Source organism: Conger conger, chromosome 8 (assembly GCF_963514075.1).
Source record: "Conger conger chromosome 8, fConCon1.1, whole genome shotgun sequence".
Taxonomy (NCBI): Eukaryota; Metazoa; Chordata; class Actinopteri; order Anguilliformes; family Congridae; genus Conger; species Conger conger.
Window position 1 is genome coordinate 63,594,468 of NC_083767.1, and position 17,112 is coordinate 63,611,579.

General features: G+C 52.3%; 2 protein-coding genes across 3 annotated transcripts in view; both read left to right on the forward strand.

Moving 5' to 3' along the window:
* The window catches only part of LOC133134567 (uncharacterized), a 32,411-nt gene that overhangs the window by 3,311 nt on the left and 11,988 nt on the right, over positions 1–17,112 (forward strand). The window contains exons 5-14 of the mRNA XM_061250768.1: positions 634–1,524; positions 6,644–6,952; positions 7,267–7,415; positions 7,603–7,675; positions 8,506–9,245; positions 12,556–12,913; positions 13,374–13,507; positions 14,462–14,614; positions 15,021–15,123; positions 15,586–16,333. Coding sequence (XP_061106752.1) covers positions 634–1,524; positions 6,644–6,952; positions 7,267–7,415; positions 7,603–7,675; positions 8,506–9,245; positions 12,556–12,913; positions 13,374–13,507; positions 14,462–14,614; positions 15,021–15,123; positions 15,586–16,333 — 3,658 coding nt within the window. The remainder of the gene's footprint in view (positions 1–633; positions 1,525–6,643; positions 6,953–7,266; positions 7,416–7,602; positions 7,676–8,505; positions 9,246–12,555; positions 12,914–13,373; positions 13,508–14,461; positions 14,615–15,020; positions 15,124–15,585; positions 16,334–17,112) is intronic.
* LOC133134758 (zinc finger and SCAN domain-containing protein 2-like) lies at positions 9,270–16,775 on the forward strand. 2 transcript variants are annotated; one of them, XM_061251120.1, is made up of 5 exons: positions 9,270–11,707; positions 12,579–12,913; positions 13,374–13,507; positions 15,021–15,123; positions 15,586–16,775. In XM_061251120.1, exons 2-5 carry the CDS (start codon positions 12,658–12,660, stop codon positions 16,335–16,337), a joined length of 1,245 nt encoding a protein of 414 aa, XP_061107104.1. In that variant the 5' UTR covers positions 9,270–11,707; positions 12,579–12,657; the 3' UTR covers positions 16,338–16,775. The 2 variants fall into 2 exon arrangements, with proteins under 2 accessions (XP_061107104.1, XP_061107103.1); XM_061251119.1 differs by having other exon boundaries at positions 9,271–11,707; positions 15,018–15,123.

Consider the following 17,112-nt stretch of genomic DNA (forward strand, 5'->3'; position numbering starts at 1 on the left):
AGCCCTGCTGTAGAAGAGCACACAGCCCTGCTGTAGAAGAGCACACAGCCCTGCTGTAGAACACAGCCCTGCTGTAGAAGAGCACACAGCCCTGCTGTAGAACACAGCCCTGCTGTAGAAGAGCACACAGCCCTGCTGTAGAACACAGCCCTGCTGTAGAACACAGCCCTGCTGTAGAAGTGCACACAGCCCTGCTGTAGAAGTGCACACAGCCCTGCTGTAGAAGAGCACACAGCCCTGCTGTAGAAGTGCACACAGCCCTGCTGTAGAAGTGCACACAGCCCTGCTGTAGAAGTGCACACAGCCCTGCTGTAGAAGTGCACACAGATGTGCTGGACTTGTGGGTTTCTTCTTTCTTGAGCTTTCGGTCCAGTTCATCCCAAACCAGCTCCATTTTACTGCTCTTGTTGGAAAAGGATTTGTTTACCCATTTATTTAGCCAAAAATAGCCATATATTCATATTTTCTATGAACTACAAAAGTTAGGTCATTATCCTGTGATTTTAACCTCTGAGTATTTACTTCTTACCTTGTGCCCTTTGAGTGTACTTTTGACCGATATACACCCAGTTAAGTTATTACAGATGCTATGAAACAAACTTTATTCTTTGTTTTTAATCTTTTCCCCCTCAGTGACTGTGGAATCCAGGGGCGGCCATGGCAACCCTGAGGACGCCCTCTCCACGGACTCCGCCGAGCTTCTGGGGGAGCCGGGCTGGGAGGGGGACCCCGAGGGGCCCAAGCTCGCCAGGCCTGCCCTGGGGTTCGCCGCGTACGACCGGCATGGCGTCACCGGGGGAGACGCGCGCGGGCGTGGTCTGTCCCCGCCGGCGGCCGGCAGAGACGGCATCCAGATAGAGAACGTGGTCAGCCTGTCCCGGCCCCAGGCCTGCTCGGCCCGGCGGCGGGCGAGGAAGGCGCGGGACGCGGTGGCGCTGGAGCTGGCCCCGGCCCGGTCCGCCGTCTCCCCCCTGCGGTCCGCCGTCTCCCCCCTGCACGCCTCCGCCGCCGGCCTCTCCGCGCCCGGGGAGGCGCAGGCGCTCCAGGGCGTCGCCCCCGGCGACAAGCCCATCAGCTGCGTCTACTGCGGCAAGAGCTTCAGCTACGTGAGCCGCCTGAAGATCCACCTGCTCAAGCACACGGGCGAGAAGCCGTACTCCTGCTCCCAGTGCGGCAAGCGCTTCACCATCGCCCGCAACCTGGAGAGGCACCAGCACATCCACTGGGGCGACGCCGCCTTCTGCTGCTCCCAGTGCGGCAAGAGGTTCAAGAGGGCCGACCACCTGAAGGTGCACCAGCGCGTGCACACGGGCGAGAGGCCGTACTCCTGCTCCCAGTGCAGCAAGCGTTTCCGCTTCTCCGGGGACCTGAACACGCACAAGCGCGTGCACACCGGGGAGAAACCGTACTGCTGCACGCTCTGCGGAACGCGCTTCAGCCAGCTGCGCCAGCTCAAGGCGCACCAGAGGAACCACAGGAGCCTGAGCAGGTTCGAGCAGCTCATCAAGTCCCCGTGTCTGACCGGCTGAAGTGCTCCTTACGCCTTACATCAGAATCACATGGTTTAGGGGAGCCACCAGTATTGATGAGCGTGTGTGTGGGTGTGCGCATGTGTGTGCGTGTGTGTGTGTATGTGTGTGTGTGTGTGTGTGTATGCGTGTGTATATATATATGTGTGTGTGTGTGTGTGTATGCGTGTGTATATATATGTGTATATATATGTGCGTGTGTGTGTGTGTGTGTGTGTGTGTGTGTGTGTGTGTGTGTGTGTGTGTGTGTGTGTGTGTGTATGTGTGTGTGTGTGTGTGTGTATGTGTGTGTGTGTGTGTGTGTATGTGTGTGTGTGTGTATGCGTGTGTATATATATGTGTGTGTGTGTGTGTGTGTGTGTATGCGTGTGTATATATATGTGTGTGTGTGTGTGTATGCGTGTGTATATATATGTGTGTGTGTGTGTGTGTGTGTATGCGTGTATGCGTGTGTATATATATATATGTGTGTGTGTGTGTGTGTGTGTGTATGCGTGTGTATATATGCGTGTGTATATGTGTGTATGTGTATATATGTGTGTGTATGCGTGTGTGTATATATGTGTGTATATATGTGTGTGTGTGTATGCGTGTGTATATATGCGTGTGTATATATGTGTATATGTGTGTATGCGTGTGTGTATATATGTGTGTATATATGTGTGTGTGTATGCGTGTGTGTATATATGTGTGTGTGTGTATATATGTGTGTATAATATATGTGTTTTTATCCGTTTGTTTATCTGCATTCTCTTGCATCCCACCACAGTTCACCGTTCACGCTGCTGTTTTAGGAAACTAGTGATCGTGAAAATCTCTGTCTTTAAGGTTTTCCAGTTATACTGGTGAAAGAACTCTTATTTGTGTGTCACCAAGAACAGAAAACACAAATAGTATAAGAAAATGTGAAATGTGTGAAAAGTCATGCCTCTGGGTATTGTGGACCAGGATGTGCTGTTTTTGTACTATGCCTGCTGTATTTAAATATGTATTTGTAATGGGGATATGTCCTCTGTAAATATGACCTCGCCAGCCTTGATGGTTTGACATAATCCACGTGCCTGCCATGGGGCACTGAGGCTCGTGTAATGTACCGACACGGGGTCTCTAAAGTCAAACTGCGGGCCGGGTCCGTGGACTACAAAACATCTGGACCAGGTGTCTGTGATGTCACCCACCGGTGCCGCCATGCTGTACAATCTGGAGCCGGAGACTGGGCCCGGGAAGCCCTTATATGGGCATGATGTCCACCAATTGGCTCATTGTGAGAGATTAGATGAAGAAAAGAAGACTATTGCGACTACATTTTCTCATGGAAAAAATGATGACCGTACTGTGACCAGTGACTTTACACTGTTAGGGGGGCGCGAGTGAGCAGCGTCTCTGAGCAACACCAGGAAATGAGCCTCAGAAACGAACCTGGCTGGGACACACCGATGGACAGTGAGAGGCCTCCATTTTGCATTCGGTTCAACCCGAGCGCTGCAGTGGCCACTGCATCTCTGTGCACTAGGTACTGTCTGTAGGTGATCGTTTCTGTTCATATACAGTGATTGCTGTTTGTATGCAGTAGTGCAGTATGCAGGAGTTGCAGTGTACATTAAATTGCTTTTGACACTGAATGACACGTTCATCAAGGAAATGTTCTTATTCTTACACTACCCATCAAGATTTAGTACACTTTACTCCTGTGTTTTTTAATCTTGTCATTAGTTCAGTTTAACTTCTGTATGAAACCTCAAACGGTACAAAGTAAGAACGAAACGGTCAGAAGTTAAAAAGAATAAAAAGGTCAACAAATCCCTTTTCCAACAAGAGCAGTAAAATGGAGCTGGACCAAAAGCTGGACCAAAAGCTCAAGGAAGAGGAAACCCACAAGTCCAGCACATCTGTGTGCTCTTCTACAGCAGGGCTGTGTGCACTTCTACAGCAGGGCTGTGTGCTCTTCTACAGCAGGGCTGTGTGCTCTTCTAGAGCAGGGCTGTGTGCTCTTCTACAGCAGGGCTGTGTGCTCTTCTACAGCAGGGCTGTGTGCTCTTCTACAGCAGGGCTGTGTGCACTTCTACAGCAGGGCTGTGTGCACTTCTAGAGCAGGGCTGTGTGCACTTCTAGAGCAGGGCTGTGTGCACTTCTAGAGCAGGGCTGTGTGCTCTTCTACAGCAGGGCTGTGTGCTCTTCTAGAGCAGGGCTGGGTGTAAACTTTCAGAACCCGACGACTGTCCTTGTAGAGAAACCCATGAAAATGTTCAGCAGTTATTACTGAAAATGTTGGCAATTGGTCGATGGGAATCGAGACTTCTCACAGCTGACAGATCCAGGCTGACTGGGCCTGAACGATCGGGTCAGTAAGTGGTATAATGTACGCCCGCCCAAAGAGGGTTCAGCTCTGGTCATCCATCTTCCCAGCAGCACTGACCCGTCCATAGCCTTAAGCACAGATACTATAGAGGCACACAAGATACTCAACTGCGTATTCTTAACACTCGACGTCTGTGTCTCTGCCATTGAAGCCAGAGCATTCCAATTTCATGCATTTTCTCAAAGTTGATTAAGGGGCCCAATGACCAAGGGCAATGCTGTGAGCAGTGGATGTTCTGCCATCCCGTTCGACTGAAGAATCTGTGCTTTAACACACAGGCAAATTCTTTGGAGCGACAAACTTAGGAGGTGTTGTCATAGAGACAGCACTTTCAATATTTTCAAACAGTAGTGTCATTTGTGGCGGGGAGAAAAGGTGAACGTAATGGGATGAAGGTTTGTGGTTACAGATCTGCGGTCCTTTCTTGCCTCTGAACAGACAGTTGGAGTACATCTGTGAATGCTGGCACAGCGGGGGAGGGGTGTTTTTTATGTGAATCTGCTCTGGAGTGTTACACCTCCTAAGCACTTGTTGTACAGAAAATGGTCTGTGAAGAAAATTAAACAAGAAAAAAATATAAAAGTTGTGATGTTATTCCATAGAAAAATAATTACTCTCCTCCCACTATCGTTCATGCCATCCCCTAGGTAAGGAATACAATCACTAATTAAGAAATCTGACATGCACTCAGTGACCACTTTATTAGGTAGACCTGTACACCAGCTTGTTAATGCAAATATTTAATCAGGGGAGCCACCAGCAGCGCCTAAATGCATAAAAGCATGCTGACATGGTCAAGAAGTTCAACTGTTTTCAGACCAAATGTCAGAATGGGGAAGAAATGTAATCAAAGTGTGGATTGATTGTTGGTGCCAGACAGGGTGGTTTGAGTCTCTCAGAAACTGCTGATCATCTGGCATTTTCACGCACAACAGTCCCTAGAGCACCACAGTTCTGCAGGCAGAAAAGCCTTGTTAATACAAGTGGTCAGAGGAGAATGGCCAGACTGGTCAAAGCTGAGAATAACGCAAATACCCACACATTACTACGGAATTATGCAGAAGAACATCTCTGAACACACAGTGCGTCAAACCTGGAAGTGGATAGGCTACAGCGGCAGAAGACATTACATTACATTATTGGCATTTTGCAGACGCTCTTATCCAGAGCGACGTACAGTTGATAAGAGTAAGCAGAAGACAATCCTCCCGCCTGGAGCACTGCAGGGTTAAGGGCCTTGCTCAAGGGCCCACTGGATCTTATTGTGGCTACAACGGGATTAGAACCACCGACCTTGCATGTCCCAGACATTTACCTTAACCACTACGCTATAGGGCGCCTGAAGTCTAAAAAATAAGGCTAATACATAGTTAATAAACAGCTCACTGAGTGTATGTGATACATTGTACATTAACAAGACAACGTTGCCTACTACCGTTCAAAACATTCTAGTGAATTGTTAACGGATTCAGCCTCCCTCGTCACCGATCGGTTTTTAACCAACGCGTATTTCACTCATATCTTTCTAGACCCTAACAGGCCTCCGTACGTCGTAAGCTGTTTTGTTGCTACATGGTAGCCAGAAGCTGACTGCTTGCAAATGGTGATTGGCAGTATTTTGAACAATCATACATTGCTAATCGCAGTAACATTCCTATAATCCGACTTCGTGATGCTGTTTTTGTTAACTGGATATTTACTGGAGGAATTTCAGGTAAACGTAATCGCACGCTTCGACGGCTCCTAAACCGGAATAGCTGGCCAACAGTTAGCTAGCTAGCTACCAATAACTTTCTTTGCTACCATAGGAGTTGTGGAACCTGCGTAAATTTTCCTGTTGATTGCTAGTTTAGTTTAGCCGTCACTTAAGCCATCCAGAAGCAGACTGCTAACTTCTTTACAATGAGTGAAATGAATGGCTAATAATAAGTGTTCGTTATAATACTAGCTAAATATCTTGCTTGGAAGCATTTTCGTCATTTTGCATATATGAATCCGTAATATGCATTTTATTTGCGAACACTCGTACACGCTTTGGAAAATCTTAAACAATATACGTTAATGCAACATTAAAGTTATCAGCTGCATTGAAATTATAACGTTTTTCATTGGTACGACTGACAACACGGATTTCATTTAATAGAGGGATGCATGCGGGTTACTAACATTATGTGCAGCTGCAAATGGAGTCAAAGGAAGCACGGGCATGGGTAGAAACGGCTTGATAGACATTTTACTGCGGGTTCGATGGTTGTAATTGTTACTAGTTACATTATTACCACCTTTACTGTACTTTACTGTAAGGGAACGGCGGAAATGCCGCTCCTGTAGTCGGTCAAACTCCAGTCCTGAAGGGCTACAGTGCCTGTCGTTATTTGAGGTTTCCTTTCAATCAGCAGCGAAATAATGCCTTCGGAACAAGGTCTGCTGGCTCTTTAGCCAATCTTGATCTTTAGCCAATCAATGATTTAAATGAATCACTCCTGCTGAGATGCACAAAAAGCCAGGAGACCCATCAGCCCTCCAGGACTGGAGTTAGACCTGCAGACACAGCGCCCCTTCCAGGACTTGAGTTAAACCTGCAGACACAGCGCCCCCTACAGGACTGGAGTTAAACCTGCAGATGCTGCGGCCCTCCAGGACAGGAATTAAACCCACATTAGTGCAAAGTTCTTTCAGGCTTGTGTGATCTCACACACCTATGTCTTGCAGATGTAGCTCTGGAACAGGTTCCCTGGGACTGGCTCTGGAGCAGTAACTTGGGAGGAAAGTTTGTTCCTGGGCACTGAAGCCACCGTGTCCGCTATGTCAGAGACCATGCTGGCCTTCCACTCCCAGCTCTCCGTGGTCATGGAGACGGTCCTGAAGGCGGCCATGTTTGAGATCACGCGGCTGGTGGAGGCGAGCTTCCTGGAGGAAGTGATGCGGGGCAGACAGGAAGTGGAGGCTCTGAAGCAGAGGCTGCAGCGGTCGGAGCGGAGGTTGGGGTCCCGGGAGGGGGGCAGGGAGGGGGGCAGGAAGGCCCGGTGCGGGGGCTGCGGCCGGGAGGAAGACCCACAGCCTGGTGAGTGCCACCAGCTCAGCTCTTCTTCCTGGACTCCAGTTTTCATCTCTCCCTCTGTCTGTCTGTCCCTCTGTATATATCGCTTCCTCCCTCTCTATCACTCTCTCTCTTTGCAATCCCTCCCTTCTTGTCCTTTTCACTTTCTCTCACATGGCTTGATTGGCATTAGAAACAGGCATTCAAATAGCCCTGGTTGTGTGCGCACACAACAAAATCGCAGTGCATTTCTAACCAAGAATTTGGGTGGGGGGAGGGGGTGTAATTCCCTCTCCTATCCAATACAGAGAGCCTTACATGTGACCTTTGACCCCCAGGGGCTGTGAAGGAAGAGAGGGACACGGAGGGGGACCCCAGCAGCTGTGAGAGGGATGCGGAGGGTCCTTTGACCTTTGACCCCAGCAGCTGTGTTTGGGAAGTGCCCGATTCCCCACAGGAAGTGGCCATGCCCGCCAGAACTCCACACGTCGGAACCGCGGAAATAATAGTAATATTGAAATGTGCTGAAATATCTCTGCAGTATGGAGTTCCCAATGGTGAACAGCCAATGGGGAGGAGTGTGGATAACGATCTAGCCACACTTGTTCTTATTGTAATTGTTGTTGTTGTTGTTGTGAGTACATTAACAGGGGCGTTATCCGCCTGTGTTGCAGACTATAGATCTGGAGGAGGACAGGGCCGACTCGGTGCCCAGCGCAGACGATCTGAAAGAGGTCCCCGGCACAGGTGAAGCCGGTCTCCAGGGGCAACCATGCCAATTTCAGCAGGGTGAGTTGCAGGGGTACATGAATGAGGCTAAGTGTGTGCAGTGTGTGTGTGTGTGAGTGTGAGAGTGTGAGAGTGTGTGTGCAGTGTCTGTAATTTGTGTGTGTGTGTGTGTGAGTGTGAGAGTGTGTGTGTGCAGTGTCTGTAATTTGTGTGAGTGAGTGTGTGAGTGAGTGTGTGAGTGAGTGTGTGAGTGAGTGTGTGAGTGAGTGTGTGAGTGAGTGTGTGAGTGAGTGTGTGAGTGAGTGTGTGAGTGTGTGAGTGAGTGTGTGAGTGTGTGAGTGTGTGAGTGTGTGAGTGTGTGAGTGTGTGAGTGTGTGAGTGAGTGTGTGAGTGTGTGAGTGTGTGTGTGCGCAGTGTCTGTAATTTGTGTGAGTGAGTGAGTGTGTGAGTGTGTGAGTGAGTGTGTGAGTGAGTGTGTGAGTGAGTGTGTGAGTGAGTGTGTGAGTGAGTGTGTGAGTGAGTGTGTGAGTGAGTGTGTGAGTGAGTGTGTGTGTGAGTGAGTGTGTGAGTGAGTGTGTGAGTGAGTGTGTGAGTGAGTGTGAGTGAGTGTGTGAGTGAGTGTGTGAGTGAGTGTGTGAGTGAGTGTGTGAGTGAGTGTGTGAGTGAGTGTGTGAGTGAGTGTGTGAGTGAGTGTGTGAGTGTGTGAGTGAGTGTGTGAGTGTGTGAGTGAGTGTGTGAGTGTGTGAGTGTGTGAGTGAGTGAGTGAGTGAGTGAGTGAGAGAGTGAGAGAGAGTGTCCAGCCTGCCCCTGCTGACCCCCCCCCCCATGTGTTCTGTTTGCTCGCTCAGTGGCCGCCCCGCGCGCGGGGGAGGAGGGGGGGGGAGGGCGGGCGGACCTGTGCAGACCAAAGCCCCGCCCCCAGCCCAGCGCCGGAGCGTTCGGGCTCGAGAGAGCAGCCCCCGTGGCGGTGAAGGTGGAGGGCGGGGCTCTCAAACAGGAAGAGGAGGAGCCGGGGCACACGGAACACGGCGAGGAGCGCGATGAAACCCCGCCCCGCGTCGCCACGCCCCTCGAGCCGGCGAGCACGCCGCTGCCTCGCCCGGAGCCTCCGCACGGTCGCCTGGACGACAGAGACCCGGGGGCCGGGAGTCTGGAGCCCCTCCCCGGGGAGAGGTCCTTCTCCTGTCTGCACTGCGGGAAGAGCTTCAGCCAGCTACGCAACCTGCGGGACCACCAGCGCTACCACACCGGCAACAAGACGCACCGCTGCGCCCACTGCGGCAAGGGCTTCGTCTACATGTGCCACCTGAAGGTGCACCTGCAGAGCCACACGGGGGAGAGACCCTACAGCTGCGCGCAGTGCGGGAAGACCTTCACCTACCTGTGCAACCTGAAGTCTCACCAGCAGTACCACACGGGGGAGAAGCCCTACAGCTGCGCGCAGTGCGGGAAGGGCTTCCGCCACCTCAGCCACCTGAAGAAGCACCGCTTCATGCACACGGGGGAGAGGCCGCACCGCTGCACCGACTGCGGGAAGCGATTCGCCGCCAACGGCGACCTGAAGAGACACCAGCGCATTCACACCAGATAGGCCCGCCGCCGGCGACCTGAAGAGACACCAGCGCATTCACACCAGATAGGCCCGCCAACGGCGACCTGAAGAGACACCAGCGCATTCACACCAGATAGGCCCGCCGCCGGCGACCTGAAGAGACACCAGCGCATTCACACCAGATAGGCCCGCCAACGGCGACCTGAAGAGACACCAGCGCATTCACACCAGATAGACCCGCCGCCGGCGACCTGAAGAGACACCAGCGCATTCACACCAGATAGGCCCGCCAACGGCGACCTGAAGAGACACCAGCGCATTCACACCAGATAGGCCCGCCGCCGGCGACCTGAAGAGACACCAGCGCATTCACACCAGATAGACCCGCCAACGGCGACCTGAAGAGACACCAGCGCATTCACACCAGATAGGCCCGCCAACGGCGACCTGAAGAGACACCAGCGCATTCACACCAGATAGACCCGCCGCCGGCGACCTGAAGAGACACCAGCGCATTCACACCAGATAGACCCGCCAACGGCGACCTGAAGAGACACCAGCGCATTCACACCAGATAGACCCGCCGCCGGCGACCTGAAGAGACACCAGCGCATTCACACCAGATAGACCCGCCAACGGCGACCTGAAGAGACACCAGCGCATTCACACCAGATAGGCCCGCCAACGGCGACCTGAAGAGACACCAGCGCATTCACACCAGATAGACCCGCCAACGGCGACCTGAAGAGACACCAGCGCATTCACACCAGATAGACCCGCCGCCGACCTGCCAGACTTTTGGTTGTTTCCACTACTTCTGCACAGAAATGGTTACCGTCGTGTAAAGAGACCACCGTTATTGTCATCCAATAAAGATCAATTGGAAATTTATTTTATTCCCCCCCCCCAAACACCTAAACTTGATGCGACTACATTTAGTGTTTATAACAGAATTCATGCCGTATTTACACAAGGAATTATTCAACCCAATTCTAATCATTCAATTGTTCCCAAACTATAGGCAAAGTGACTCAACTTCCACGATACAAGCGGGGAAACCTGCACAGCAAGCTGCCCGTGGGCTCACGCCTGTGTTCAGGCCACTGAAGACTTCTTAAGAAAAATAAAATCACAAAAATAAATTATGGCATCCACTAAAACAATTATTAGAAATGCCACAGTCCACTAGCAAATTGGGTAACAATTCAGCCATACAGTGAAATGTGTAGCCCATGTACTACTGAACTTTACAAGTCAGTCATTCAATAGATGCTTTCACATGGTAAGCTTGAGTTGGGAAGATCACCAAAGGTCTATGTTTCCAGGTATAAATTCCGGCTAGGTAGCAACAATTGGCAAATCTAATGGAACCAGGAGTTTATAACAAAATTCACGTACTGGTTCCAGTAGCCGTGCAAACGGTGGTGCGTTCTTGTGTAACAGAACTTTCGCGTAGACAGTCTTCTTTTGATTTCCGGCAGACTAGGCACGGTCAGTGCATTGCTGCCTCGCGTAGACTGAAATGGTGGGTTTGTATATAAAAAAACAGAAATGAATCCTGATTGGGGAAGGTCGTTCCACCCTCGCGGTCAGGGGTACAGAGAAGCCGGGCAGCGAGGAGCTACTATCGGCCGCTCGAAAAGACAAGACGGCGAGCTGGAGGATGATGAACACACAGAAAGGTCTCGTTGGAGTGTATAGTGTTACCCTGTTGTATAAAGAGCAACTGGGATTCTAAGATGGTCTCAGTTGGTCAAATTGGGAGATCAAGATGGTTGAGCCCAGGGACTCGTTTTTAGTTCATCAACCAACTAAAAGTGTCGAAAATACACATTTGACCCTGTTTAATTTAAATGTATGGGGTTTGGGTTGGCTGTTTTCCAACAGACCCGCTTAAGACGGGAAATCACTGCGTATAGGAAGACACTAAAATTCACAGCTTAGTGTAAGCGATTTGAATGCGGACATCACTGGCCAGTGAAGGGTGTTTAAAATGGCGTGGCATGTGAAGGCTACCGTTAAGCAACATTCTGGACCAGCTGCGGTGGCCTGATCGCTATTATAGTCCTCATTGTTTCGCCAACTCTTCTATGGGTGGTTACACCTTCGTCCCGTAACTTGGGAAAGAAAGTGCGAGTCTGCGTGTTGCGTTTTGGCATTCGAAACACTCCTGAACTACGAGCGGAAGACGACGAACACCGCTAGGATAGGCCAGACACCACAAACAACGACAACGGAAGCAAGGATCCACCAATCGCGGTCAGCGTTGTTCTATTTATTGTAACCAAGGTGTGTCGTGATTGGTGGATCTCCTGGTATCGTCAAGAGTTCTGGGGTGATGAGGACAAGATCCCACCCCGAATATTTGTTATTCATTATGTTTGACTGGGACATAGCAGGAGGGATGCTTCTAATACCCGTTTCTTCTCAAACTGGTGTAAAAACTAACTAACATTCGTTTGCTACATCTCTGTGCCACGAATACTCGCACCGAAACGGTAAGTTAAATTATTTGTGCCATATCCTATGCCTCATTTACCCCAAGAAGTGCCAGATAGGAGGTTAACATTTCCGTGTTTGCATTCACGTTCATGCAAACTGGCGAACAAGGAAACCTATTTTGTAGTCCCCATAGTCAGTGCATTTTAATTGCCGTGTAAAACAGGTGATGACTTTGCAGTGTGTATGGACTCGCTTATTTATCCCGTGTTCTTTTCCGTGTGTATGGAAATGCATTCTTCTCTTCTGTAATTAAAGTGGTCCCTTCATCGGTTTATGGTTGGTCTCCGTCTTTTATTGTATGTTGAGTTGAAACGGCTGGGTGAAAAGGTCATGACTTGGGATGGGGCGGCCGAAGATTATTTGCCCTCGCTGAATACGCGTCTAATCTAGAGGCTGTTCTTGCGTTCATTTTACACATGATCTGTGCTAGTTCTAGACTATCTCGCGTATCTCATATGCACAGTTTACCTGTAATGGTAATGCTTGCATCACAATGCAAATGTACAATCTAGTGCAGAGATCGAAATATGAACGAACTTCCATTGCTGCTTTTGGCCACCGGAACTGCAAGGCCATACAGCATTGACTTCAGATTCAGTTCAAAGGTATTTCAGCTGGCAGGACGGACCATATAACGCACTTCTATTATGCTGTTGGCCAAGTAAGCTTGCCATATACAGGGAATTTGTCTAAATTTGGATCACATTACACAATACACCACAACAACCATAGCAAAAAGATTTGGAATAAGCTGAATATTCAACGGAAGGCTCTGACTTCCAAATAGGAAACGTCCTATTGAGTCAGAATTTCTATAAATGTTATTTCCGGTCGGAATCTCCAGCATCATTCTCTGCTGCACCCCAGAAAGCCCCACTCACCCTGGAGTGCTGCTCTAGAGAGCCCCGCCCACCCAGGAGTACCTGAGAACACACCCCGGTCCAGGATGTGGGAGGACGCGCGGACCTCCTTCCACTCCCAGCTGGGCTCGGTGATGGAGTCCCTCCTGGCCGCGGCCGTGTGCCAGATCAGCCGCATCTTCGAGGGCAGCCTCTCGGACTCGCGCGCGGAGGTGCAGCGGGCCAGGGAGGAAGTGGCGCTGCTGAACAGGAAGCTGGAGACGCTGGAGGGCCGGCTGAAGGAGGCCAGCTCCACCAGAGATGCCGTGACCTTTGACCCCGGCAGCTTCGCTCCGGCTCCAGGTGAGTGGAGGGTCGCAGGTTCTTTAGACGTGCTGGGGGCACGTTAAATCGGAAAACGTTTTGCTATGTTTTCTTCCTGATGTTTCCTCCCAACGGTGTGCAAAGTTTTGCAACAGGCTTTGAGGTATGTTTGGTCCTGTTTGATGGGTGTGTAGCCTGAATTGATAATGATGTAGGCACAAATGGCCTTCTCAGGCCACCGTAGCATACCATACCTGCGTCAGTCAGTCCGCCAACAGTTTGCAACAGGATGTTCCAACGTGCCAGCGTTTCTGTTTTAATAAACATTGTGCTTTGTTTTGTCGGGGCTGAATGTGGCTCTGGTGCTCTTAAGTTCCCATTTGCTTCTTGAAGGTTGCGAAAATGAAGGTTTGCCTGTGTGCACATTGCTGTACAGAAGAAGGCTTTCTGAAAGATCATTGTATGACACGAGCAACATGCTTTTTGACATGAATGACAGGCGTTCCCCTCCTCCTGCCTGACCTGCTCCCCCATGACGAGGGGGGGGTGAAGGAGGACCTGGAGGTGACCGAGATGGAGCTGGTCAGCTTCAGCCTGGACAGCGCCGTGGTCTCCATGGCCATCAAAGAGGAGGTGAGTGCCCCGTGCAGCACTGCTGCCCGTAGACCCCCTCAGTGCCCCGTAGACCCCTCAGTGCCCCGTAGACCCCCTCAGTGCCCCGTAGACCCCCTCAGTGTTCAGTAGACCCCCTCAGTGCCCCGTAGACCCCCTCAGTGCCCCGTAGACCCCCTCAGTGCCCCGTAGACCCCCTCAGTGCCCCGTAGACCCCCTCAGTGCCCCGTAGACCCCCTCAGTGCCCCGTAGACCCCCTCAGTGCCCCGTAGACCCCCCTCAGTGCTCCGTAGACCCCCTCAGTGCCCCGTAGACCCCCTCAGTGCCCCGTAGACCACCTCAGTGCCCCGTAGACCCCCTCAGTGCTCCGTAGACCCCCCTCAGTGCCCCGTAGACCCCCCTCAGTGCCCCGTAGACCCCCCTCAGTGCCTCGTAGACCCCCCTCAGTGCTCCGTAGACCCCCTCAGTGCCCCGTAGACCCCCTCAGTGCCCCGTAGACCACCTCAGTGCCCCGTAGACCCCCTCAGTGCTCCGTAGACCCCCCTCAGTGCCCCGTAGACCCCCCTCAGTGCCCCGTAGACCCCCCTCAGTGCCCCGTAGACCCCCCTCAGTGCCTCGTAGACCCCCCTCAGTGCTCCGTAGACCCCCTCAGTGCCCCGTAGACCCCCTCAGTGCTTCGTAGACCACCTCAGTGCCCCGTAGACCCCCTCAGTGCCCCGTAGACCCCCCTCAGTTCCCCGTAGACCCCCTCAGTGCCCCGTAGACCCCCTCAGTGCCCCGTAGACCCCCTCAGTGCCCCGTAGACCCCCTCAGTGCCCCGTAGACCCCCTCAGTGCCCCGTAGACCCCCCTCAGTGCCCCGTAGACCCCCTCAGTGCTCCGTAGACCCCCTCAGTGCCCCGTAGACCCCCTCAGTGCCCCGTAGACCACCTCAGTGCCCCGTAGACCCCCTCAGTGCCCCGTAGACCCCCCTCAGTGCCCCGTAGACCCCCCTCAGTGCCCCGTAGACCCCCCTCAGTGCCCCGTAGACCCCCCTCAGTGCCCCGTAGACCCCCCTCAGTGCCCCGTAGACCCCCCTCAGTGCCCCGTAGACCCCCCTCAGTGCCTCGTAGACCCCCCTCAGTGCTCCGTAGACCCCCTCAGTGCCCCGTAGACCCCCCTCAGTGCCCCGTAGACCCCCTCAGTGCCCCGTAGACCCCCCTCAGTGCTCCGTAGACCCCCTCAGTGCCCCGTAGACCCCCTCAGTGCCCCGTAGACCCCCTCAGTGCCCCGTAGACCCCCCTCAGTGCTCCGTAGACCCCCTCAGTGCCCCGTAGACCCCCTCAGTGCTTCGTAGACCACCTCAGTGCCCCGTAGACCCCCTCAGTGCTCCGTAGACCCCCTCAGTGCCCCGTAGACCCCCTCAGTGCCCCTGAGTTCACACACACTGCGTTAATTAATTAACGAATCAGCCACTCAATCAACAAATCAGTGAGTCAAATCACTCGAATGAATTGATCAGTCAGTTAATTGATCAATAACTCCTTCTTCAGCAGGAGCAGGATCCTGAGCCGCTGTCGGAGGAGCGGATGGGCCCCGAGGAGGCCGGCCCCGGGGCCACAGGAGCCATGGGACTGAAGGCGGAAGGCGAGATTCAAAGTATGTTTGGTAATAACAATCCGATCAGCGACTCGTTCTGGTCTCTGGTTTGATTGCTTTAGCTCAGAAGTTCCAGGGCAGCCTATAGCCTAATGGCTAAGTCATTTGATTGACCCCAGGGGGGATTAGCCCCTGCTTGGTCTAGTCAACTGTAAGTCACTTTGGATAAAAAGCGCCAGCTAAATAACTCACATAAAAGCCCTTCCTAGGGTATCCATGTGCATCTATTTTCACTGGGTTTTCTTACAAAAATGTCAAAGATGTTAAACACTACTTGGATTTTGGTGGCCTCATGTCCACACTTTCAGCAAAAAGCATTAAAGGTGTCTTAGCAAATAGCAGCTTCTTTCAAATCTGGAGTTACAACTGTGGTTGGAGTGAAGCCGGTTTACCCCGGTATTCCCGGCATTCCGGGGATTTCTGGTATTCCTGGGTTTGTGAGCCCCGGCTGTTCTCCTACAGGGGCCGTGCGGAGTGCCGGGCCCAAACCGCTCCAGAACCCGGAGCTGCTCCTGGACCTGTTAACGGAGCACGTTCCGGTCCAGCCCAGCTTCTCGTCGGACGGGTCCGGCAGCCTGGGAACACCGCGGCGGTCCGGAGGGCTCGACGAGCACCCGGGCCCGTTTGGAAGCGTGGCGGCCGCTGGCGAGGAAGGTTCCGGTTTCTCGCCCGTCCCTGAGGTCCTCGACGACTTGACCGTCACCGCGCCGTACTACCGCCACCAGCCACGCCCCCTCCCCAGCGGGGGGGCGGACACCGGCATGCCGCTAGGCTGGCCGGACGGCGAGACGGCATGCTCCGATTCGCTGTTCAGCGCAAGGGGAGGGGCGTCGAGCAGGGCCCCGCCCCTGCAGGGCCCCCCAGGGGAGAAACCGTACCCCTGCCCCAGCTGCTCCAAGGCCTTCATCAGCCCCTCCCACCTGAACGTGCACATGCGCGTGCACACGGGGGAGAGACCATACTGCTGCACGCAGTGCGGGAAGAGCTTCGCGCACAACGGAAACCTGCGGGCGCACCACCGCCAGGTGCACCTGGGAAAGAGACCGTACCCTTGCGCAGAGTGTGGGAAGAGGTTCAGCAAGCGGGGAAACCTGAGGACTCACCTGCAGCAGGTGCACCTGGGCAGGAGGCCGTACCCCTGCACCCACTGCAGGAAGGCCTACTTCTCTCTGCGGGACCTGCGGACTCACCAGGCACTCCATGCGGTGCCGTAGTGTCATGGCTCTTTCCAGTCCCGCATTCCCTTCCTCTTTCTCCTCTTCTTTTCTCCTCTTCTTGCCCCTCGCTCCAGCCATCAGGACAGGCTGGGAAAAGATGAGGGGGGGCGGGGAGAAGTCGAGAATTAGGCGAATAGAATGTCCTTGCTCCTACAAACGTCAGTTCGAAGCCGCCTCCGTTACAGGCGTGGCCGATAGAGAGGTGGGTCCGCAGGCTTTCCGAAAAAATAAATAAATAAGGGGCTGGAATGTCCGTAAAGATGGCGAAGCTGGATTCATTTCTGGGTCCGGAGCACGGTAAAGAGGAAGAGAAGTGATTGGATGAGCCCCCTGACTTGTTGGGTTTCAGTGATGCTGGTTTGCCCGTAGCATTGTCCGATGTTATGTATGTCCCAGGCTGTTTATGGAAAATAAACACTGATATATTTTTCGGTATCTCGACTTTGAGTTATATCTGAATATTATGCAGTTTGTCAACTGAAATATTTCTCATGGATAAAGAATGTTTCCTTTTTTGAACAGAGATTTCACACCAGTGATGTTCAGGCAAAGGCAAAATCCTGCTTTGGAATTTGAAAACCAACATTGTCCAGGGCATTAAAATGAGAATAGTTTGGATTAAATACATCTTAGATTTTGTAAGCACATGTGTGCCATTGTTTTACATCAGTAGTTCCTCATTTTATTTTTTATTATTTAAAGCTGACACATTATGTATGTTAACCACTTGGCTCCGTATTCCCAATAATAAAAGTGAGGAATTCTACCTTCT

Bases quoted from the DNA above. Each gene is read 5' to 3' on its own strand.
- LOC133134758 (XM_061251119.1), top strand. From the start codon at position 12,658: ATGTGGGAGGACGCGCGGACCTCCTTCCACTCCCAGCTGGGCTCGGTG. The intron at 12,914-13,373 runs GTGAGTGGAGGG...CATGAATGACAG, and splicing joins CAGCTTCGCTCCGGCTCCAG to GCGTTCCCCTCCTCCTGCCT. The intron at 13,508-15,017 runs GTGAGTGCCCCG...CTCCTTCTTCAG, and splicing joins CCATGGCCATCAAAGAGGAG to CAGGAGCAGGATCCTGAGCC.